The following is a 26122-nucleotide window of genomic DNA, read 5'->3' on the forward strand; positions in this document are numbered from 1 at the left end:
TGTAGTTGCATTTGCACAGCCTCCCTTAAGGTCAGGCCCATCCCTGAGCATTATAGTGTCGAGAGGGGAGTCATTAGCGATGGGAGTTTTTCGGGAAGCAGAGGCCTGGAGCTACTTACACAATACAGGTCACAGCCAGAAAAGTAAAGAAAAATTACAGCCCTCGTGTCTAAAGGAACTACTAACGGGAGTGCATTTAAGCCTTCTTTTCTACAGCATACTCTACAGCAGGATATTTTTGTTTGTTGTCTAGGAGGACCAAGAAATAATGCACTTTAAGTGCCTTCACCCAGTACATAACTTCTATAATCTCACATATTAAAGGGAATGAAAAGGGGCCTTTAAATAAATAAATAGAAAAAAAGATCATTTAAAATTCCTCTTTCCCTGTCTTTCTGCAACTGTCATTTCAGTATACTGGGTTTTGAATGGGCGCAACAATGACCCCAAGCCCAGTGTAGCGCCATGAATGCTTCAACAGATATCCTTTCTGCCAGTTTCTAGTACAGGGTTATTGTACCTTGTTAGCCTTTGATCAAAACAGAAATAAATATAAAAATTATACCTTGACACTATATATTTAAAGGGGTGGCTGACCTTCAAGTTAACATTTAGTATGTTGTAAAACGGCTAATTCTAAGCAACTTTTGAATTGGTCATATTTCTATTCGGGCCCTCTTCTATTATTTTTCCAGTCTCTTATTCAAATCAATTCATGGGTGCTATCATAGGTTCCAAATTAATACATAGCGGAATACATAGTGGACTTGTGTCATTGTCAGCATACAATAGAAGCACTAGGAGATACTTTGTACATGATCATTATTGCCCTTTGCAAGGAATTTAGATAGAAAAAGAAACCCCGCCAATAGTAACTGTTATATAATTACTACGTTTAAGAGAAGATACTATTGAGTATTAAACCATACCTATATGAAAAAATAAAGTGCTGTGCAATTGAAATAATGTGCTAGTGCAGTTATTATTTTACTAAATTATCCTAAAAAGTGAAAAAAATGATAAGAATAATCAATTTCTATGAAGCTAGGTTCATCTATTAATTAGTAATACTTCACATCCAGGAATTAGTTAATTAAGTATATATTCATTCATTAAATAATTTTATACAAAGATTAGGATAATAAAATTAATATTTCAAAGCTCAGAATTGATTAACAAATAAAGTACAGTGCAATAAATTAATAAATTAATTTGTATGACCTAGATAATTCATTAGCTAATTAAAAAAAGAGTATAAAAATGACCATAATTCAGAGTGGGTTAAAATATTCTGCAGTCACAATCCATAAAATAGTTGATAGAAATTGGAAAAATAGATGGTAGTAGATCCTGGGACACCACAAAGATAAGGCAGGACAGGGTAACCGGGGCTGTGGCCTTGGTATTTAACTTGCCCTAGGTGTTTAAAGAGGCTAAGTAACCCTAAAAAGCCACAAACCCTCGGCCCCTTAGAATGGAAGCAGTGGTGTAACTAGTCAACGACGGGCCCTCAGGTACAGGATAATCATGCGGGCCCCCCTGTTGGGCCCTCCCCCTATGAATTGCATGCCGAAGTGCTGCTGGTGTGCCCTCTACCCAGCCACCCGCGATAACTCCATCCCGTAGCACTCTATTTCCACCCTCTTTAATTATTTAGCCTATTCACCCCCAACCCCTACTTTCTTAGTTATTCCCCCCTGTGCCCCGGCGCTCACTGCTGCAGAACATCTTGCTGCAATTTAGTTTACCTTCATCTTGGAATTTGAACTACGCCCTGGTTGCTATGGTCAGTGGCCATAGCAACAGATGATGTATATACATGTTGCATCAAGAAGTTGCTGTTGCCTTGGTTACTGTTTTTATGATAGTACTACTTAATACACAGCACTATACATCCCCCCCAGGCCCATTAACCCTTTACTGGCCAGGGAATTTACAACTATCTGGACACAGACTCAACAGCACCAATTCACTTTGCTTCATGCCATGTAATAATGGGCAGCCTGGCACACAAGGGGTTAACCGCACAGCCGAGAGGAGAAGGCGACAGGGTGCTACTTGACTGCACATGACGCGGTTACAGGCTCATGGAGTCTCATGCAGTTTTGCCCCAAGAGGTCCTGCAGCAGATGCGCCTGAGACGCAAGACAGGACAGCAAGGTGCTAACTCCATCCCGGGCAGCACAGGTTAAAGCCGAGTAACAGCCAACTTCCAGGGTGGAGCTGCCATGTTGCCCTTGTGCTGGAGACTCGCGGGGCTTCTCTTCAACCTTGTACCCACCAACCCATAATTAATGCACGCTAGCGCCACCTGTCTACAGAGCCCTGTTGCACAGCCTTCCCTTCGATTCCCATTGCAGAGCACTGGCCACACCTACCGTCCAGCTTCTACTGTGCAGCCGAGTTTTTCCTATTCCCAAATATAGCGTGAACAGCACAGCAAGCTAGTGCCACCTCAGTACAGGGACGCACAGGCGGAGATTGGTAGCACTACCTTACCGGAGCAGAAGTAGTATCCGCAAAGCAGCAGTGCCAGTGCCATATATTGAGAAACTCCTACAATACTGCCTCTGCCCCTGCGCCCGTGATAACCATTGACGCGGCTCCGGCGGGCCCCAAGGGGATGCGGCCCCGGGTGCAGTCACACCCATTACACCCCTGGTAGTTACGCCACTGTCTATCACCATGCAAATTGGGCTGTATTTGAAATGGCTTTTTGTAAATTAGACTTGGCAGGTGTGCATTGCAAATACATGGCTGCTATTTTAACAGCCTATCATGTTCACTCTTGACAATTTATTAAATGAATTTTTCAAAATTTTCTCCACTTCTCATGCATTAGTCGTAGGGTCAGATTTATCAAGGGTCGAATAGTCAAATCAAATTCGAATGTTCGAGTTTAAAAATTCAAACATTTGAATTTGAATCCCCCTATTCGAATGTAAATTCGAATGTGAGATTTATGACACCTTGAAAGATAAGTAAAATGGTGGTGCTGCCAGAGTTGTATTTAGGTCTATAGGCATCATAGTCATTTCCGTAGTCTTCCTCGGATCCCCTACCTCTCTCCGGATTTCCTATGGAAATCCATGGCGGAGGGTGGGGAGGCACAGGCCTCGGGCCTATATATAAAATACGGCCCTGGGTGCTGCCCTCTTTCTTCCCTAGACCAGTGCATGTTCTTCCTAAAAGGAGCACCGGCCCAGGGAAAAGCTACTGGCGTCTAAACATTCGCTCTGTGTTTTAAGCGTTACATTTATTTTGCAGGATCCGTGTGGCATGTCACACAAGTTTATCAGCAAATCCTTTAGGACAACAGGTGCATCTCATTCTAAGGGCCGTCTAGCTGATATGAATGAAGGTACCCTAAAATTTCAAATATAAATTTGTCATAAATAGATGTTTTTTTAAGCAGGGTAAAAATTTCAAATACACTGAATCCCAGAGTTTAACAAATCTCAGCTCTCTTTGTGGGATTCACCAAAATCTTCAGCTGACTGAATCAGAACACATAAAAGAGAATGAATTGTTAAAACCCTGGGGTTTCAGATTTCTTGGCTCCCCCCCCCAGTAAGGCTTTTTCATAACCTTGCCACCAGCCCTAACACTTTCTTCTACAGAACTGCCTGCCCAGGTTTTATCTTTTTTCAAGTATCCCCCAGCACCAAATTAAGCTGGGTGTATCATGTGCAGTACAGTAAATTTACTATACATAGATAATACATGGGAAGAACATTAAACATTGCTACAGGGCCAGTGCAAGTTTCATTTCTATGGGATTTTTAAAGGCATATTTATCAAATGGTGAAAGTTCACTCTTTGATAAATAAGCCTTTAAAAACACCATAGAAATGAATGGAGAGCGGCGGTATTTCTCTCTAGCGGACTGTGGTGATCTCTAACTTCACTTTTTGATAAATACACCCCATAGAGCAGGGGTCCCCAACCCTTTTCACCTGTGAGCAACATTCAGATGTAAAAAGAGTTGGAGAGCAACACAAGTTTCTGGGTGGTGCCAAATAATGGCTGTGATCGGCTATTGGTAGACCCTATGTGGACTGGCAGCCTGTAGGAGTCTCTGTTTGGCAGTACATCTGGTTTTCATGCAACTAAAACTTGCCTCCAAGCCTGGAATTCAAAAATAAGCACCTGTTTTGAGGCCACTGGGAGCAACATCCAATGGGTTGGTGAGCAACATGTTGCTCACGAGCTACTGGTTGGGGATCACTGCCATAAAGAGATGGCCAGTTAGAATAAAATATGCTGGTATTACAGGGCTCATTTTCTATTTCAAGGAGCTGTTTTTGGGTGCTAACATGGGTGCACAAACATGTTCATTAGATTCCCTACACAAGGCACCTACACCTGATTATGCTTATTTGTTCATGGGCTGTGCACCAGTACAATGGCTTTACCTTCTATTGTGCATGAGATGAAGGTGCAATGTGCTTAGGTGTGAAGAAATACCTTTTAGAAAGACCTGACTTAGCTGAGCAGTAAGTAAAGGGACTCCTTGGTGCACCCATATGTACTCAATTTTGAGCCAGTATAATGCCATGGAAGCAAAGGGTTGGTGGGGAAAACTTTTACCATGCTGTGAAAAATGTTGCATTTTCAGTAGAAAACATGTTTCACTAAGCCTGGAGACTGGCATTGAGCAGCATCACTGCACTCAGGTAGGGATCCCAGGCAGGGCGGGAATTAGGGGTCGGCACGTGCTTGGGGGCGCCAGGCACTTCCTTATATACAACCCTACCCCTAGTCCGGCAAGTGTTTCCATATCGAAAATTGGGTGCGCTCTGTGACGTCCAAGTGCTTTGCGTGCGTGCCCTCGGTTGCGCACGGTTACACACAATTAAGCCCGCGCGCCCTCGTTTGCGCACGGTTATGCACGCGCAACCCTCCTTTACGCATGGTTACGCACAATTACGCATGCGCGCCCTCCTTTGCGCACAATTACGCATGCGCGTCCTCGGTTACGCACTGGAGTCCACGGTTGCGTGCCTTTGCGCACAGCTGCAGCGGGGCCTGAAGTTGCCAACGGCCAGCTGGGTTGCCTGGGGCAACTGACAGACCTGGCCTGGCACTGATCCCAGGAGAGGAAACGCCTGTTGTACTTCCTGGGTCCTGTTAGCACTTTGCACCCACATACACAATTGATTTGAACCTAGCTAATAGCAGCTAATATAATGCATTATGGGTTAAAAAAAAGGATTTCCTGCGTACAATGTAGCACTTTGCAAATTGCGCTTGGCTTCCTAAATGAGTCTTCTCATAAGTTCTGCTGTGGTCAATAAATTGCTGTATAATTGTTTAAAAATAAATCATAAATTGGTTTTTGGGTGAGTATTGGTAATTGCAGTCAGTTAATAATGTGTCACTAGTGCTTTGTGATATTGCACTGAGCTTCAGTTTATGACTTGAACCACATTTATTTCAATTCTCCTTTCCTTTACAGGGAATACATTTATCCATGTTAAAGGAGAAGGAAAACCCCTGGGTGCAAAACCCCTCCCCTGTGTTGCCCCCCTGTGTTCCCTCCTCCCCCCTGGCCTACCTGTCCCCCCTGGGCAAATGCCCCTAACTTGTTACTCACCCCTCTGCGCAGGTCCTGTCCACGGAGTTCACAGTCGCCATCTTCTCCCACGTGCGTCTTCTTCCTGCTTTGACCGGCGTCTTCTGGCGCATGCGCAGTAGGAACATTTACCGGTACGGCTCTACTGCGCATGCGCTGAATGTCATCGGAAAATTTCGTGTCATTCGGCACATGCGCAGTAGAGCCGTACTGGTAAATGTTCCAACTGCGCATGCGCCAGAAGACGCCAGTCAAAGCAGGAAGAAGACGCGCTTTGGTCTTTTTGAATTCGAATTTCAAATTTCTTCAATTCAAATTAGACCCTTGATAAATATGCCACTAAGGGGCAGATTTATTAAAGGTCGAGGTAAATTTTCGAATGAAAAAAAAAAAACGAATTTTGAGCTATTTTCTGTGTGCTTTGACTAGGGAATAGTCCAAATTCTATTCGCATTTGAAAAAATTTAAATATCGATATTTATCATGTACTGTCTCTTTAAAAATTCAACTTCGGCCATTCGACATCTAAAACCTGCCGAATTGCTGTTTTAGCCTATGGGGGACCTTATAGAACCTATCTGGAGTCAATTGGTGGACGAAGGTTTTTTTGGGAAAAACTTTGAATCGAATTAGATCGAATGCGATATTCCTTCGATTCGTATGATTCTAATTCAGCTGAATACAGACCTATTCGATTGAAAATGGACCTATTCCACCAAAAAAAAACTTCAACTTAATTTCGGTTGGTCTTTTTGAATTCGAAGTTTTGAAGTTGATAAATATGCCCCTTAATAACCCCAATAGGCTGGTTTTGCTTCCAATAAGGATTATTCTATCTTAGTTTGGATCAAGTAAAAGGTACTGTTTTATTATTACAGAGAAAAAGTGAAATCATTTTTCAATACTTGGATAAAGTGGGGTCCATGGGAGATGGCCTTCCTCTAATTTTGAGCTTTCTGGATAACGGGTTTTGAAAAAACGGATCCCATACCTATATGATTTGTATGCCAAACAGTAACATCTCTTGGTAGAGCTGTATTAAAATCCGGCTCCAATCCTCACACCCACCCAACAGCCTACAATCGGTGCATTCACAGAGCAGCCTACTGCATTGCACAATCATGGAGGATAAAGGTGCCCATACCTTGGCAGGGGTCCAAGTAACATCAGTTGATAAATAGGGCGGGAGGGCCCTGCTAACTTAGTAGTATGGGGCCCTGTGATTCACTGATGGCGCCAGTGGATGTGGATGTCCATTAGTGCTGCCTCTGGAATATGTGCAGAGAAAATATATCGTTTCATTTCCCACTGACTAGGACACGTTGTGAGCTATATGTAGGGTTCATGGGAGCTGGCCCAGAAGCCTGTCAAGCAAAGCTAGCAGATCATACCTTCTTTTTCAGGCTTGAATAGTAACCTTCATTACTGGGTGGTTTTATTCCATAATATGATTGTTCATATATTTAATTCATTGTATTTTCATGAAAATTCAATAAAAAGAATTTTAAAAGAAAGAAGGGGAAGCAATGACACCTTATTGTGGGGGAAAGTGTGCTTCTGTCCCACCTGAACTGGATTTGGACTAGTTATCCATTTTTCTACTAGTTGGGACTTTAAAAACCATCCAAATGTTCATAGCAGATCTTCTGTTTTCCTGGCCCAATATTTCAAGTCCTGGGGAGAACACTGATTGGGCTTCACTGGAGGGTGGGTGCTGGGTGCATTATGTGATCCCAGGTATGAGAGAGTGTATTTTCATTATTGCTATGATAATTCTATCACCAGTGGCGTTACTAGTCACTGGCGGGCCCTGGTACAGGATAATCATTTGGCCCCCCCTGTCGGGACCCTCCCCCTATGAATCGCATGCGGAAGTGCTGCTGGTGTGCGCATTGTAAAATTGCCCTCTGCCCAACCACCCGCGATAACTCCACGTTTCGCCCCTCCGGTACCACTCTATTTCCGTCCTCTTTGATAATTTAGCCTATTCACCCCCCAACCCCTACTTTCCTAGTTATTCCCCCCTGTGCCCCGGCGCCCACCGCTGCAGAACATCTTGGTTACCGTTTTTATGATAGTACTACTTAATACACAGCACTATACATCCCCCCAGGCCCATTAACCCTTTACTGGCTAGGGAATTTACAACTATCTGGACTGACACAGACTCACCAGCACCAATTCACTTTGCTTCATGCCATGTATTAATGGGCAGCCTGGCACACAAGGGGTTAACCGTCGAGATGAGAAGGCGATACAGTGCTACTTGACTGCACATGACGCGGTTACAGGCTCATGGAGTCTCACGCGATAACCATTGACGCGGCTCCGGCGGGCCCCAAGGGGATGCGGCTCGGGTGCAGTCACACCCACTACACCCCTGGTAGTTACGCCACTGTCTACCACCAGGCAAATTGGGCTGTATTTAAAATGGCTTTTTGTAATTAGACTTGGCAGGTGTGCATTGCAAATACATGGCTGCTATTTTTCCAGCCCATCATGTCCACTCTTGACAATTTATTAAATTAAATTTTCAAAACTGTCTCCACTTCTCATGCATTAGTCGTAGGGGCAGATTTATCAAGGGTCGAATAGTCAAATCTAATTCGAATTTTCGAGTTTAAAAATTCACACATTCTAATTTTAATCCCGCTATTCGAATGTAAATTTGAATGTGAGATGTTTCACACCTTGAAAGATAAGTAAAATGGTGGTGCTGCCAGGGTTGTATTTAGGTCTCTAGGCATCAGACCTAAACACGCCCCTACGTTGTGCATGCTGACGTCAGTGTGCCGTCACTTCCGTAGTCTCCTCGGATCCCCTACCTCTCACCGGATTTCCTATGGAAATCCATGGCGGAGGGTGGGGAGCAGTGGCGTAACTAGACCCCTAAGGGCCCTGGTACGTAAATCTACAACTGGCCCCCCTACGTGAAACCGACCCCCCCTCCCGTACATTGGACTGGAACACAATCTCCCATGGACTCCATTATAATCAAATAATTCAACTTTTTAAAACTGATTTCCTTTTTCTGTGTAATAATAAAACAGTAGGTTGTACTTGATCCAAACTAAGATATAATTAATCCTTATTGGAAGCAAAACCAGCCTATTGGGTTTATTTAATGTTCACATGATTTTCTAGTAGACTTAAGGTATGAAGATCCAAATTATGGAAAGATCCATTATCTTTTAAACCTCCAGGTCCTGAGCATTCTGGATAACGGGTCCCTTACCTGTACTCAAAGGATATAAGCACAGGAGTCTGAAATACATTCTTTACTGTGTTAATGACAAGGGTTAATTTGTGTAGCATTAAAGGGATTGTTCACCTTTACATTAACTTTAATATGGTGCACAGAGGGATTTTCTTAGAAACTTTGCAATTGGTTTTTTCATTTTTTTTATTTGCGGTTTGCATTATTTAGCTTTTTATTCAGCATCTCTCCACTTTGCAATTTCAGCAGTCTGGTTGCTAGTGACCAAATTACCCTAGCAACTATGAATTGATTTGAATGAAATATTGGAATATGAATTGCAGAGAGCCTGAATGAAAAAAAAAAAACTAAATACCAATAACAATAAATGTATAGCCTTACAAGTCATTGTTGTTTAGATGGGGGTCAGTGATCCCCATTTGAAAGCTGGAAAGACTCAGAAGGAGAGAACTGAATAAATATTAAAAGAAAAAAATGAAGACCAATTGAAATGTTGGTTAGAATTTACCATTCAATAACATACTAAAAGTTAACCTGAAGGTGAACCACCCATTTAATGTTACACTATGGGGGGCATGTGCAAGGCCTCTGTTACATTACATTCACAACCTAGAGCAATAGGTAAATTGGTGCATGACTTTAGGCACAGACTAATTGGAATGAAATATTTACACACAGGACCATGGCAAATATCTTAGACCTTTTAAAGGATAAGTAAACCTTTAAAATAAGTGAATGTAAAATTGATGAGGAGGCTATTCTAAGCACTTTTGTCATATACATTCATTATTTATTTTCTTTTTATTCCAAAATATAAAGGGATACATGTGCTGTTAATTTGAATGAATTTTGTTCCAACAGCGTCACCTGCTGATAAGTTTCTGACCAGTCTGACCACCAAGTAGTCAAGGACGTTGTCAGGAGAAAGAAAGAGGCTGCTCTGATGTTCTTCTGCTAAGGAAAGATTTGAAAAAGGTTTCTAATTGTTTTCCTAAGGAGAAGAACATCAGAGCAGCTTCTTTCTTTCTCCTGACAGCTTCCTTGACTACTTGGTGGTCAGATTGGTCAGAAACTGACCAGCAGGTGGTGCTGTTGGAACAAAGGTCATTCATATTAACAGCACATGTATCCCTTTATATCTTGGGATAAAAACAATATAAAAAATGAATGTAAATTACAAAAGTGCGTAGAATATCACTCCCATCAATTTTACATTCACTTGTGTTAAAGGTTTACTTACCCTTTAAGTTCACTAACAACATTTACAGAGAACTGGGGAACACCATAACAATAATAATAAATAAATGGTGTAAAATTAGGGAAAACAGGATATAAAATCAAGGAAAAGAAATGCATTTTTTTCAGACTGAGGGGACTAGGATAGTTTTACTGTATCTCTCTCTGTACAGACTATGAGCAAACTTAGGGGACTGTTCCTGCTGAATTGTGCTTAGTACAGGGGAATACCTATGCTGCCATAGTTCTATGGGATCTCTCTCTCTTTGCTATGAGCAAACTAAGGGGTGTTACTGCAGAAGTTAGACCATGCCCACAGGGCTGGATTTAGTGGGCAGCTGCCCAGAGGCAACGCGGTCCTGACGCCCACCCTAGGCCCTGGCCTTTGTGGCCTCGCCACAAATCAGGGCCTGCATGCCCACTTTGAATATATAGATAGCTGAGCATCTATTTTAGCTCTTTTTTCAAAGCTCCCTATCACATTCACACACTAGGAGTCACTTAACCTGTATGTTTTGGCATTCTGAAGTACACACAGAAAACCCACAAAAGAATGCTCTGGCTGGAATCAAACTCAAGACCCCAGCACTGCAAGGCTGGTGCAGCTTAGAGGTGAAATGGCAAAAGTCTGGGTGAAATATTTAACTACTGGATTGTGTTGCCCTAGTGGCTGAGGCACTTTCAGACAGCAGGTGTCCTAGATATTCAGAATGTGCATCTGTTCGGGGGTTTAGAAGAATAATTTGTTTGCATATGAAATTGAAAAGTGCCCTGTTGTGTGAAAAACTCTGCTATGAATAAAACACAAGCGCAGACCTGCTTGAAGTTACACTGGGAATCGCCATTTCTGCCATTTGTGCAAATACCCACTATATACAGTTACAGTGTTCTTAGATCATGTTGCACCACAAATAAGTCAAAAAGAAATGTAAACCTATTAATAGTTTCCATTATAATAGATATGTGTTGTTATCAGGGGTGCTTCGCCAATGAGGCGAGTTGAGGCTGTCACCTCAGACGGCAGCACCCCACTAGGTACCAGGGGCAGCAAAAATGCTGCTCCTGGTACTTTAAGGGGCCGATTCACCAAGAGTCGAATATCGAGGGTTAATTAACCCTCGATATTCGACTAGGAACTAAAATCCTTCGACTTCGAATATCGAAGTCGAAGGATTTAGCGCAAATGCTGCGATCGAACGATCGAAGGATTATTCCTTCGATCGAACGATTAAATCCTTTGAATCGAATGATTCGAAGGATTTTAATCCAACGATCGAAGGAATGTCCTTCGATCAAAAAAACTTAGGCAAGCCTATGGGGACCTTCCCCATAGGCTAACATTGACTTCGGTAGCTTTTAGCTGCCGAAGTAGGGGGTCGAAGTTTTTTTTAAAGAGGCAGTACTTCGACTATCGAATGGTCGAATAGTCGAACGATTTTTAGTTCGAATCCTTCGATTCGAAGTCGTAGTCGAAGGTCGAAGTAGCCCATTCGATGGTCGAAGTAGCCCAAAAAACACTTCGAAATTCGAAGTTTTTTTACTTCGAATCCTTCAATCGAGCTTCATGAATCGGCCCCTAAGAGTGAATTTCCAGGGCAGGGGGGGCAGCAGCAACTGCTGCTGCCTCAGGCGGCAGAGGGGCCTGGATCGCCCCTGGTTGTTATTAATAATAATAATAATAATACATATATTAGCAGTGTACAAGTAGTCTAGTGGGCAAAGTCTGCAGAAAGGGGCAGACTAAGGGAGTGCTTTTATTCATTTTAGCATCACTGCATGCACACTCCAATTGAGTTAGAAAACAGCACAACAATGGATTAAATGCATAAGGGCCCGGGGCACACTAAGTGTGTTGTCCATTTTCCTCCACAGGCCTTTTTTTCTGGAGGCAGAGGAAAGCAGATCTATTAATATGTGAACACCTCCATAGCTCAAATAATAGGCCCAGAGTTGGACTGGTGTGGAGCTACATGGAGTGGATATTAGCACTAAAATGTATGCATTTGTGTATTTGCTCTGATATGCACTCCATGTAACTCCACACAGGCAGACAACGGCCTACCATTGGAGCTATGAGGTGTGTGCATAAGAGTGGATCCACTTTCTTCCACCTCTAGAATAAATGCCTGCGGAGGAAAACAGACAATCCACTTAGTGTACCCTTGGCCTTAGATTATTAGTTAATATTGTTAATGATATTATCATGCTCCAGAACACTAATCTCTACAAGTTACAATAAAGCCAGCAATCTGCCCACTTAGTGCAGTACTATTCCTTCCACTTCTCCTAATTGGTATTGTGAGATTTAAATATATGTTACTGATCATCTGGGGCACCTATTGGTCAGAAGAGTGCTGCTTTGATATGTTCAGAATCTGAAAGGCCTGGTAATACAATATGTGTAGAACAGTGATCCCCAACCAGAGGCTCGCGAGCACCATGTTGGTCACCAACCCCTTTGATGTTGCTTCTAGTGGCCTTGAAGCAGGTGATTATTTTAGAATTTTGTGGCATCAAAACCTTGTGTATTGCTAAAAAGAGCCTACTGTAGGCAGCCAGTCCATATAGGGGCTAACCAATAGCCAATCACAGGCCTTATTTGGCATCCCCAGGAACTTTTTGCATGATCATGTTGCTCCCCAACTTTTTTTTACATTTGAATTTGACTCATGGGTAAAAAACTTTGGGGACCCCTGGTGTAGACTATGCAGTACTACCCCAAGCCTCGCGTTATGGATGGACGTCAAGTGTCTCATGAAGCATGGCTGAAATCCAACCCTAAAACATTGTTTATTTTCACTATGCTATTGATTGAGTTAAACCACTACGTATTGGAATGATTGTACGATCTTGTCTTAATAGTTACTGCTGTTAGCCTAACATGTCCTTTCCTGGCTAATTGATGCACGCTTCAATGCATAGGTGCACACATAGGTGCTGCCACTCTGATTGGTACATGTGATGCCAAATATGGAACATATGGGAACATGAGTGAATAGGACAAGCACAAACCTTGGCTATAATCACCCTTTTTTACATTCTGTCTCATTATGTTATAATATTATAAGATAATCCTAAGGGCACATATAACAGAAATTACCAGTAAAGCCAAATGTGACCCTACTCCTTCAAATATGTGTCTGTAAATATATTCGGGCCATTAATTATAGGCCCATAGACTGAAAGTATGAGAAGACTACCCTATATTTACTCCTGCCTGACTTCTGGCTTCTTTGGCTGTGTGACACCACAGTATTTAGGTGCCATACAGCACTGTTCCGCCAGACTTGCCTTTGCCAGCTCAGACCAGACGAAGTGAAATGGAATGTATAGGGCTTCTTAAAACACTGGTGTCTGTTAGTTTTTCAGGGTTATAGGCCGGGCTTCCCCCTACATTTCCTAACATATGGCACATAAACTATACACTGGGCTCATGAGTAGGACAATATAATAACTCTATTTTATTTTATTAAGGTTCCCTGGGCTTGTGTAATGTAATGTATTTGCTGCAACATATACGTCCATTCTACTTTAACTTCCCGCCGTATGCTAATTGGCCAACGCTAGCGCAACATCGCTTGGCACAGTAACGGTAGCGCAACTTCACCAGAGTTCGGTGCCCTGGACGCAATTTCGGATTTTAATGAATTAGCGTTGTCCTGGCGAATCTATGCCTGGCGAAGTGTTGAGATGTGAGCGAAGCCGTCGCTGGCGAATTTTCGTAGGTTAGTGAATTTGCCCCCTAGACTGCAGGATCCCCATTGGTCCAACAGCCATGGCTCACCACTCAGCTCATTGCAGCTGCTGTTGGAATTTCATTTTTTTTCGCTCAGCAGCATTCTCATTGGTGAATTCTGAACTTAAATTATTTTTCAGAAGCATTCTCATTGGTTAAATCTTTAGCATCTATATTTAAATTTTTAGTACGCTGCATTCTCTTTGTTAAATTCTGAATATGTTTTTTGAATTGTTTTGCATAAATTTTAATTTTTTTTTGCAGCATTCTAATTGGTGACATAATATTTTACATATAACATCTTAGAAGTGGCCCCAAGCCAAAGAAAACTGATTTTTTTTCTGTTTTGCTATTTTTGCTACTTACCTTGAACGATGCAGATTCCATTTGAGTAACCTAATTCATTCTGGAAATGTACATGGCCGCTTCTAACAATCTGCCATTGAGATATATATATATACATATATATATATATATATATACAGTATATATACACACACAAGTATGGCACTGACAGACAGTAACAGACAGTTCTATAGTTTATTAAAGGGGTTAAGTGATATTCTGAGATAATTTGGAACTGGATTTCATTTTTTATTATTTGTGGTTCTTGGGTTATTTAGCAGATTTCCAGTTTGCATTTTCCGATCCAGTTGCTACCCTCCAAAATACCCTAGCAACCATGCATTGCTTTGAATAAGAGACTGGAATATGAAAAGTGGCTTAGAATTGAACATTCTAAATAACTAGTTGCATGCGTGATTATTATGCCAAACACCAGAAATGAGGCCGACTGGACAGCATGTGTACTAAATCATTACACACAAAGAAATCCATTTCAAGGTTCTCATATATTTTCATATCTTTTCTGACCCATAATTGAACTTGCTTTATGGCAGGGATTTCACATTCAGACTAATAGTCAGTATCCCATATAACAAAGCAAGAGCAATCAACATTTATTTAAAGGAACAGAATACCTTCTTCTTCAGTGAATTAGGCTTGTGCTGAACATACTTTCTGCCTATTGTATTAATCACAAAAAAAATCAGAAATCGTGTACAATCTGAATGGCTTTGCATATTTATTCTGTTAATGTAGTGACAATATATATATATATATATATATATATATACAGTATGTTTGGCCAAAAGATATCAAGCCTGCCACCACGTCAAGGTAGACTCTCTGAGCAGGACCCTAACCTACTCTATCCTAATTATTAGATAATATTCTATTTAACTCTGTCAGTTCTACACTGACCTACACAAACAAATCCCCAAACAATTAAATATTAGAGGAAGGCAAAAAAAAAAACCCATCTGTGTCCAACATGGATCAGATTGGGAAAAAAAATCCTTCCTCACTCAGGGACTAATCCTCACAGGATAGTCCCAGGTTTAATATTCTCTATCTATACTATTTATCTGTCTATGTGTCTGTCCATCAGTCTGTCAGTCTGTCTCTCTGTCCATCCTTCCGTCTGTCTGTCTATACTTGTTTTATGCTGTTTCTCCTATACTGCCCTTACATTTTATCACTTTAGTACCTCTGTTATTATATTGATGTGACTTGTGCTTTTATGACTCCTACATCCTGCCATCTTATTCTGTTTATAAATCTTTCCTCCCATTTTGATTTATTACCACGGATGATAAGGTTGAAAAAGTTCAACCCTTCCCTCGTGCAAGTATTATAAACAGAGGAAGGCAAAAGCCATCTACCTCCAATATGGCTCAGATGTGGAAAAATCCTTCCTGGCTCCAATATGGCGACTGGTATTGCCCATAGATGAAAAATGTAGAAAACCTATTTTCAGTCTGGCACCATATCCCCTTTGTCATCAGTTTTATGTGTCAGTGTCTGTTTATATTGCCTGCAACTATCCTTTACAAATATAATCTGATTGTATTCATGTTATTAAGTGAGAGCCCTTTAGTTATATCCCTTGGCCGAACATATTAGATGTACCTGATGGAAATTGAGTTGGATCCAAGGAGAGGTGAGATGTAGAACCTGTAATGGGCTAAAAGAAAGCAGGAGTTGCTCAATGTTGTGTCCTGAAATATTGATATTAAAGGAGAACCAAATCCATGCTAATAAAAACCCCTACCCCCTCCCTGCTGCCCCCAGCCTAGGTGGCACCTTTGGTAAATGCCCCTAACTCTATAATTACCCCTCGGTGCAGATTCAGGGCATCAGAGTTCACAGGCGTCATCTTCTTCTCTTCGGTAATCTATGGGAATAGAGCGTCATAACGGCGCATGCGCAGTTGGAGCAATCTGCCGTTTCGCGACAACTGCGCATGCGCCGAAAGTCGCAGAATTTACCGTAGCGCCAGAATAAGATCCAAATATTACTGAAGAGAAGAAGATGGCACCTGTGAACTGTCATGCCCTTAATCTGCACCTAGGGGTAAGTAAAGAGTGAGGGGCATTTACCAAAGGTAACATCTAGGCTGGGGAAGCAGGGAGAGGGGTCTATGTAGGGTAGGGGATAGGGTTTTTTATTAGCACTGGTTTGGTTCTTTTTTAATTGTGACAGTGGTATGTATGAGATGTGTGGCTGAAGGTGAGGGCCACACTGGATCTAGGGGTAGGCAGAAGCAAGTGCCTCAGGTGTCACAGTTGGATGTGAGACTGAAGAGGGAGCAGATTACTTGCAGAGAGAACTGCCAACAAGTGGTAAGAGTTGTAGCAGGTGAAAGTGAGCAGCAGTGGTGAACACTGAGAGGCAACAGATAAGGGCCAATGTTTTAGGCCAAAAATATATATATATAATATATAAGATAGGGCAAGTCATGAGTGCTAAAGATAGAGGCTAGTGGAGGAGCTGATTGTCTGCTGAGAGCACTCAGGATTGCCAGCAAGTGGAGAGTAGCGGCAGGGAGGAGTAAACAGAGGCGGTGCACAAAGAGCAGGGGGGGGGGTCTAAGAACTTAAGAAACTTAACTGATCTCAATTGAACTCTGGGCTCACTCAAAAATAGGGCAAGAAATGGAGACTGTTGGTAAGAGTCAGAGATGGACAAGGGCCAAAGATGGAGGCGTGGTGATAAGGACCAGATCTAGGTCTAATAGACAGGGCCAAAGATGGGTGCCGATGGAGAAAAGCAGAGATGGGGCAATCATAGGGACTGATGTTATGGACATGAAATGGAGACCAAAAGATGATGGGCAAGGGCCAGAGGTAGAGGCAATGATGGTGGCTGGCTCTAAGAGGTAAAAATGGCTGTCTGTAGAAATGTACCCATACGAAGCCGTGACAGGTGGTCCTCGGTGCTGGATTTTTCAAATGCTCAGATGTTTTCATCTTCACTGTTCTTCAATGGAGACTGGATAGAATAAAATGACAGGGTTAAATGATGTTAATGGTTGGTAAATATAGCTAAAGAAACCTGACTTTCTTGAAGTGGCTCAGCTCTTCCAACTGTCATTCAGATATGATAACTCCATGCTTTTCTCATTTGAAGAATCGCTGCCCGCCTCTTCCATGAGCATCCTCGGCTGCTTGAAATATTTCTTGTCTAGTGTTAACTGTAGTAAAGAAAACATTTATCTGTTATTATTGAATGCACATTTTTATATTAAAGATCAGTTTAAAGATTTTATCACATTAGATTCAATTCACATGATTTCATATTGCTGAGTATTAAACACTCAAATATCATATATAGATATTATTGCCAAATGGATTTTATTAGTTCTAATTCCATTACTATATATTTTTGGTTTTGAAAAGTTTTGGGGAACCAGTAATATTGTAGTCCAGTTTATTCTTCACTCTATATGCCGGGAGGAACACAGTCTGTACCTGGGCAAAGAGATTGCTGCCTTGCCACACACACATATATATATAATACAAATTGGGGAGTTGTTGGTGTTTATCTCTTGTTACCAATCTTCAATTTATTGAGCCCAGCTTTGACAAATATTTGGAGCAAATTACTTAGGGGAATTATATTCTTATTTTTAACTCCAAAAATGTTTCATTATTTTCTGAAAAAAGATTCACAGCAAAATATACTGATACTTTACCCAAGATTACCTTTACACAGTACATGCATTGTCTTTGCATATTGCAGTCAGGTACTTACTTCTGCAGGATAGAGAGGTGGTGGTACTTCCTGGCGTTCCAGCTGCTCCCAGTTGATGGAATTAAAAACTGGGTGTGCTCGAATGTTTCCAATAAAGCCAAGACGCTTCTCTGGGTCCTTCTCTAGGAGCTGCAGAAAAAGAATATTTATATATTTACTCATTTCTACTGAAGTGAAGCTCTGTACTTGCTATTACTCAGTGAGATATTTTTGTCCAGTGCACAGAACCTCATCCCACCCACTGGCCCCAATGCACATGCGCAGGAAGTGTGACATAGTATACGTGGAAGGAAGTGATGTCATATGCATGCACGTTATGTCACTTTCCACCATGCATGGGCTCTGCAGCCCTCTAGGTTCCCCCCTCCTTTGCTACCAGACTTAGTAAACAAGCCTTGTGGCAGCGGGAAAACTGTTTATAAATTAATTTTTTACCATATATGCAGTGTTGGACTGGGACACCAAGGGCCCACCCAAAAAGCATAGACCAGGGGCCCACCAAGAAAATTTAGACCAGGGGTCCACTCTTAGTACTATTATTCTTCCTCTTCTCGCTCAACCTCAATTCTCCTAGTCTCTTTAGTTATACATATTATAATCTATTATTCCATCTATTTAGCCTCTTTGTTTTCATAGAAATAGGGAATGGCCATGAAATAAGTCAAATGTTTAGCAGCATGAGGGCCCACTGACACCTGGGCCTTTTCCTGGTAACCCTGTGGGCCAGTCCGACACTGCATATATGCACCCAAGGGTCCCCCCTTAAAGCTTCTGCTTTGGGCACAGGCCCACGGATGCTTAAATATAAATATGGCCCTGCCAGTAGTATCCCCTCATCGTAATGAGCCAGTCAGACTGCATGGTATCCCACAGCCATGAATGTGAGGATTAGAGCTGCTACTAGAACAATAGGAGCGCCATTATGTTCCTGGAGATTTATTATAGCAGCACTAGGGAAATACTCTTGTTCTCGTACCTACCTTGTGCAGAAGATCTTTTATTTCAGCACCAAGACATTTCGGGAAAAGGGGCTCATCATGGATAACTGATGAAGTGAATGGTGTCATGCCGGTGGCCATTTTGCAGATGACAATTCCTAGCGACCACCAGTCTGCTCCGGCATCGTACTCTCTCCGTTGTAAAACCTTGGGAAGACAGAGCAGATTATTTTTCACCACACTCTTAAGAATGTTCTGGATTATTACTGCTAAAACCTTAATGGGTATTTAACTAAACCTTTATACAATGATTCTGTCACTTATCACATGACCATTTGTACTGGTAAGTCCACACAGGGTATTTTGGGGAGATTTGCGCCGCCTAAAATGAAAAAACGCCGGCGCTAATCACGCGGCAATTCGTTTTCCAAAGTCGTCAGAAGTTTTGTGAGGCTACTTCGGAAAACGAACCACCGCGTGTGATTAGCGCCGGCGGTTTTTCATTTTAGCCGGCGCAGAGTCAGGTAAGGCGTTTGGGGAGATTGGTGGCCGCAAAAACGAGGTGATTAGTCGCCTGGCGACCAAATCTCCCTAAAACGCCCAGTGTGGCCTGACCCTAAAACTAAAGAACATGCTACAAACTCTAAATACTAAGCAGTTGAAGTGATGATAAAATCAATGTAAACTAGCAAAGAGATCAGGTTTTCTAATTCCTCTGAGCTATATAATTTTATTCAGAGCAACTCACCTCTGGGGCCATGTATTGCACTGTTCCAGCCTTGCCTTTAACTTTCCTCTGGCCAAACATTCCCTCTACAGCCACACCAAAGTCAGCGATCTTTATGTGTCCCTCGCCGGTCAACAGGATGTTATCCAGTTTGATGTCCCTGCAAGGAAGACATTAAGTTTTAGGAAATGCTAATGGGGTTTTAGGGAACAAACACAGGTGGTAGAAGTTGATCCCCATCCTTGAAGCCTATTAACTCCTGACTATAAAAAATCAGTGACCCTCATTATAACACCTCTTCCATGAATGCTAAAAATCCAAACATTATAGAGCAGAGGACACAAATTCCCTTTTAATGGTAGAGAGGAGTGGATAGAAGAGATGGATATGGATATATATTTTGAATGTTAACAAGAACTATTGCTGATGCCCAGTGGATAGGTTAATATATGCCCAGATACAGATTGTAAGCTCAAACAGCAGAATCCTCATTACCTCTTTTATTGGTCAATATTTGTATGTCTATTCTACAGTGTTGTGACTATGCTGTGAATATATATAATAATAATAATAATAGTATCACACATGATTAATTATATCTAGGTTTAAACTCCTTGGCCCTTTCATTCTAAAATGAATACAACACTGACTGATTTTTTCCCTAATTGCGTCTTTACTGCCAGTCTATAAAGTCCTCAAAGCTGAACATGTAGAAGAAGAAATAAATGTTACAGAAAAATAATAGCAGAGTATTGGATACATTTTACTTACCGATGGACAATCCCGTTGGCGTGGAGGAACTGCAGGCCGCATATGATCTCTGCTGTGTAGAATCTTTGCAAATAAAATAAAAAAAATCAAACAAAAAGTCAGCCAGTTGGCATTCTCATACTGAATAAATACATTTCCTGATATACTCTTTGTAAAATTCTTTCTTCACCACCATAAGTGTGCTTACACTGTACTATAACATCCAGTACACTAGTTACTGACCAGTGGGTCTCAGAAGCAGCACTGACCAAGAATAGCCCCATGTGAACTTCTATTGGTCAGACTCATAATAAAATATAATCATAAAACTGTGGCTTGAGGGAAAGGTTCAGGTGTGCTAGCTTGTGGTTTACCCACCAAGGCCTCACATGCTCCTTCCAAGCATAAAACCCCAAAAATGTGTTTTGCTAGTTGGGGTCCTAATGCAATTTATTAGGGGTCATTCTCAATGCCCTATGCAGTGCAAAGTGCAATAAATGACTATAATCTGGAAACATGGTCTTAGGTCAACTTATAAGAAGGAACCACAGGAGAAAGGAAAAGTATTTTGCTTTGTTGGCACATATTTTTTAGCAAATAGAATCCTGACCCATTTTAATCTTTCTGTATGAAACTATAGATAATTATGGAATCTCTCTCAGGTACCATTGTCCCCACATTCCTGTACATACAGTGAGTCACTTACGTTATAGCGTCCATCTTCAGTTTCCCTGTGCGCTTAATGAATTTCTCCAAGCTGTTTCCACTGGCGTACTCCATCACAATGCATGCAGCCAGCTGGTAACGGAGACAAAGAGGAAGAAAGTGAAACACAGATCATTTGGATAAACCATGGGGTTATTTTTTTTTTTTTTTGCACAATTTTCTTGGCGCTATTCTTTACCTTTGTTTGGAAAGCTGCATGCGCGTGACAGAGGAATGGGCATCCAGAAGCCATCTTCAGTATTCGCACCTCCTTGGCAATAGATCTTCTATTCTCTGCTTTGTGTATCACCTTCATGGCTACAGGTTGGCTCTTGTTGGAACAAGTTGCCAACATTACCTGGCAAAGGAAGAAGAAAAGATAAATGATTAGAGGGTCCCTTCTAGGGACACAGCAACTAAATGATTCTGGGACGATTAATATGTTTGCTTCTGTGGCAATATAAATTCCAATCTGTTATTTTATAGGCTGCAAAACTAATACCTTGTAAATTAGTGGCAAATATTACTACTACTATCAGGCCTGGAACTAGTGGAAGGCACCGGTACTCTCTCCTCTTGTCACCACACCCCCAGTGTGGCCGGCCAAGGTTGCCTAGGGCATCTGGTTGACTTGGCCTGCCCCTGACTACTATTATGGCAAATAAAGTCTGTTAGGATTGGCCATATTATTAGGGCCGATTTAAAGAAACTGCTGGGTGAGAGAATATTGGATTGAATGTTTAGAGTGAAGATTTACAGCCTTTTTGGTTTAACATTTGCTAGTGCCCTGTTACAGATAAACAAAACTCACTCTTCTATTGCTCAAGACATATCCAAGGAGTAAATAAGCATTCAACCTTAAAGGTGTGCTTCACCTTTTAAGTATGTTATAGAATCGCCAATTCTAAACAACTTCATTATTTATTTTTTATAGTTTTTTCATTATTTGCCTTTTTCTTTCAAGCTGACCCCATCTAAAAAACAGATTCTCTGTAAGGCTACAAGTGTATTGGTATAGCTACTTTTAATTACTAATCTTTCTATTCAGGCCCTCTCCTATTTATATCACTTATTCAATTCAGTGCATGGTTGCTAGGGTGATGTGGAAACTAGCAACTAGATTGTTAAAATTGTAAACTGGAGAGATGGTGAGTACAAAGCTAAATAACTCAAAAACTGAAGTAAGTAATAAAAAAATGAAACCTATTGCAAAATATCTCTCTCTACATTATACTAAAAGTAAACACAAATGGACCAAATGTAAAATTCTCCCCTTCCTGTCTTTAGCCCACACAATTTGGAAATGATTGAATTAAGGTGTCTTTTCTAGTAGCCAAATAATTCTGTCAGAACTGAAGGGCTTGAAAGGTCATTAATAAATTGAGAATTAGTGAGGCAAAAGTAAGAGTAAATCTTTGACAGTGTCCTGTTATAAAGACTCAAGTACAAGTACAATGTGCAGTTTTGCAAGGGAGGCCTGAGAGTAGCGGCTTGAACCAGTGCACTGATGTGCCAATGTTAAAGAGGACTGTGTATAGGCACAGATATTATTACTAATAGTGCTAAAGGACACACAAAATAGTACATGACTTTGCACTTGGGCTTACATGTGAGTCTATAGCCTTTACATTTAGCCTGTACAAATCAATATAGGATCATGCATTGCGTCTCACGTTTAAGTTCAATTCCAGATAAAAACAGATAACTTTGTTGGGAATGCAATCACTTACCGTGCCAAAACCGCCATGACCCAGCACGGCATGGGTACTGTAGCTCGTGACCATCAGTTGAAGGGGCCTTTTCTCTTCAAGGCAAGGTCTTTTTTGGATGTTTCCTCCTTCTGGAAAAAAAGAAATTGCAAATAGACATCAGTTGTCGGCTTGTGCTATTGTAGTATAGTGTTTAAAAGGGTTGTTCACCCTGTGGCTGCAGGGGGCCCAGGAGGTATAGTGGGCCCATAAGGCCCTAATTCATATACAGTTTCAATAAATATTAGTAAAACAAGTCAACCTCTAGACATTTTGGGGGACTGAAAAATAATTTGCTGTGGGCTCAGTAATATCCACTGCCTAACATTTAAATATCACAGAGAGGGAAACAGTTAACTGCTGCACATATTATGGCAAATTATTGCCACACCCCAAATACATTGATCATAAAAAACAAAACCAGAAATCATTTAAAAAGAAGTGATCCCACACAGCTTGTCTCTCTGCCTCCATTTCCCTGAAAAAATAAATCAATGATGGCACAGTGGAATGTATGGCCATCTGATTTTCCCTCTCTCCTTCAAATGAAGAAAACCTTGTCCAGCAGTGATTAGCGAGTTACAAAGCAGTGGCAGGCAACAAGTGGGAGCCGAGAGGTACATTTAAACTGCAAAGCCTGGACTTCTCTAATGACATTCAGGACTGTCCTGCAGGGGAGTTTTGTCTGTTCCATGTGCCATGTAGATGGGTGTTTTCAGCTCTCCCTGAATTACAGTACAAATGACCCCACGTTATGTGCCCAGTATGTGCAGAGTATATACATTCTGTGACCACAGAAAAATCAAATCTCTGCTGCCATTTTATTCTTCAGAATAAGTGCTTGGGAGCTCCTGACTGGAGTACAAATATGGCTGCCAATGCCATTAACATCCCTCCTCTCATCTCTACATAAGCTGCTACTGAGACACAGATATGCGTTATGTGCACAGTATGTGCAGAGTATATATATTCTATTCATTGCCTGACCACAGGCAAATCAAATCTCTGTGGCCATTTTTCCCTTCAGAATAAGTGCCTGGGAGCTCCTGACTGGAGTACAAACATGGCTGCCAATGACATCAACATCCCTCCCCTCCTCTCTATATAAGCTGCTACTGAGACACAGATACACTTGTCTGTTATTTCCGTTACACACTAGAACCTGCAGCCATTTTGCACAAATTGCCTACAAGACAAATAGGTTGGTAATGAGCAAGGGAATTCTGGGGAATTCTATCTAGTTGAAAGCAATACACATATCTGTTATATGCACAGCATGTCCAGAGTTTATATATTCTATAGATTGCCTGACAACAGGCAAATCAAATCTCCACTGAGATTTTTCCCTTCAGAATCAGTGACTGGGAGCTCCTGACTGGAGTACAAATATGGCTGCCAATGCCATTAACATCCCTCCTCTCATCTCTACATAAGCTGCTACTGAGACACAGATATGCGTTATGTGCACAGTATGTGCAGAGTATATATATTCTATGCATTGCCTGACCACAGGCAAATCAAAACTCTGTGGCCATTTTTCCCTTCAGAATAAGTGCCTGGGAGCTCCTGACTGGAGTACAAACATGGCTGCCAATGACATCAACATCCCTCCCCTCCTCTCTATATAAGCTGCTACTGAGACACAGATACACTTGTCTGTTATTTCCGTTACACACTAGAACCTGCAGCCATTTTGCACAAATTGCCTACAAGACAAATAGGTTGGTAATGAGCAAGGGAATTCTGGGGAATTATATCTAGTTGAAAGCAATACACATATCTGTTATATGCACAGCATGTCCAGAGTTTATATATTCTATACATTGCCTGACAACAGGCAAATCAAATCTCCACTGAGATTTTTCCCTTCAGAATCAGTGACTGGGAGCTCCTGACTGGAGTACAAACATGGCTGCCAATGACATCAACATCCCTCCCCTCCTCTCTATAGAAGCTGTTACTGAGACACAGATACACTTGTCCGTTATTTCCGTTACACACTGGCACCTGCAGCCATTTTGCACAAATTGCCTACATGACAAATATTAGCTGTGTCTCTTTTCCTTATCATTACCCAATGTTATGTGCACAGTATGTGCAGAGTATATACATTCTGTGACCACAAAAAAATCAAATCTTCGCTTTTATTTTTCCCTTCAGAATAAGTGCCTGGGAGCTCCTGATTGGAGTACAAACATGACTGCCAATGACGTCATCCCTCCTCTCCTCTCTATATCTAGTTGTAAGCAATCAAATATCTGCAGACTGTACGATTGGGGAGGTATTTCAGAGCAGCAATATGATTGTTCAAACAAATGGGACAATAACAATGTTTATTACAGGTCTATTTACATTTACCTATGGAATACTTTTTTTTCTTCTCAAGACAGTTTATGGTTTCCCCACTACCTGTAAACATTTACAGCTATCACGTCTCTACAACCCCCCTCCACTATTATGCCAAAATAGCTGTATTCAGAAGATATTCATATACTGCACAATAAATGCAAATAATTCAATTAATTATTGAAGTATTTTTCTGTACTAAACTTTATCTTACCTTCTGATTTAGTGTAGCCCTCCATGCTTAGGGGTCTCTTCCTTGCCTCAGCTTTTTTCTTCTCTTCTTTCTTCTTTTTCTTCTTTTCTGCTTTCTTCTTTTTCTTCTTCTCTTTCTTCTTTTTCTTCTTCTCTTCTCTCATCTTTTTCATCTTCTCTTTCTTCTTTTTCTTCCTCTCTTCTTTCTTCTTTTTCTTCTTCTCTTCTTTCTTCTTCTCTTGTTCTTCTCTTGTCATGATGTTCTGATAGTGGACTTTTTTCCGCTGATGTCCTTGCTCATCAACATCTCTCTTTCTCTTCATCTCGATGTTGCTGTTGATCTTCCCATTTGCCACTTTCTTCACCCTTTCTTCAGACATAATGTCACAGCTAAGGGGCTGGAATGGGGTTTTCTTCATACTCCTGCCTGGAGGAACACAATCTAAAAGAATGTTGTACTCCACGGGTGAAATATTCGCCATTTTCACTCTGAAAAATATCCCAGGTAAAAGTCGCTCTGCTCTTGTCTGAGAACAAATCCCAACTGAATAACTGCCACAGTGATGTGATCAGCTGACCTCAGTAACCAACTGCCAAAGTGGCATGTGCACCTGCCTGCAGTCAACAAGTACCACAGTTCTGTGCCATTTACAGTATAACACCATAGGCCCATATTGAAGCCTGGTACAGAACAGCAGGGTAGAAAGATTCTAGTAACTGAAGCCAGTGTTACATGTCAATATGTATAAACAGAGTAAAATCTCACTTGCAATACTATCTTCAAAATATTATATTTCCATAATACTGCTAATTGTGGGCACTATGAATGCACCATGGTTGTGTATAATGTAAGTAAT

At 41.3% G+C, this 26122-nt stretch overlaps 1 protein-coding gene across 1 annotated transcript; it reads right to left on the reverse strand.

The window, feature by feature from the left end:
* Nucleotides 1–16227: 16227 nt before the first annotated feature.
* Nucleotides 16228–25403, reverse strand: LOC108708057 (protein kinase C theta type). Its single transcript, XM_041581797.1, has 9 exons — nucleotides 25288–25403; nucleotides 22710–22819; nucleotides 21179–21337; nucleotides 20981–21072; nucleotides 20296–20358; nucleotides 19546–19684; nucleotides 18840–19004; nucleotides 17860–17988; nucleotides 16228–17299 (listed from the first exon to the last, which is right to left on the reverse strand). Exons 1-9 carry the CDS (start codon nucleotides 25310–25312, stop codon nucleotides 17180–17182), a joined length of 1002 nt encoding a protein of 333 aa, XP_041437731.1. The 5' UTR covers nucleotides 25313–25403; the 3' UTR covers nucleotides 16228–17179.
* Nucleotides 25404–26122: the final 719 nt, after the last annotated feature.

This window comes from Xenopus laevis, chromosome 2L, assembly GCF_017654675.1.
Source record: "Xenopus laevis strain J_2021 chromosome 2L, Xenopus_laevis_v10.1, whole genome shotgun sequence".
NCBI classification, from domain to species: domain Eukaryota; kingdom Metazoa; phylum Chordata; class Amphibia; order Anura; family Pipidae; genus Xenopus; species Xenopus laevis.

Excerpts from the sequence above, each read along its gene's own strand:
- LOC108708057 (XM_041581797.1), bottom strand. The coding sequence starts at position 25,312 with ATGGAGGGCTACACTAAATCAGAAG. Across the intron at positions 21,338-22,709 it reads GTCATGGCGGTTTTGGCACG|GTAATGTTGGCAACTTGTTC; the intron begins GTAAGTGATTGC and ends TTCCTTTGCCAG. Across the intron at positions 17,300-17,859 it reads CACCTCTCTATCCTGCAGAA|TTAACACTAGACAAGAAATA; the intron begins GTAAGTACCTGA and ends TCTTTACTACAG.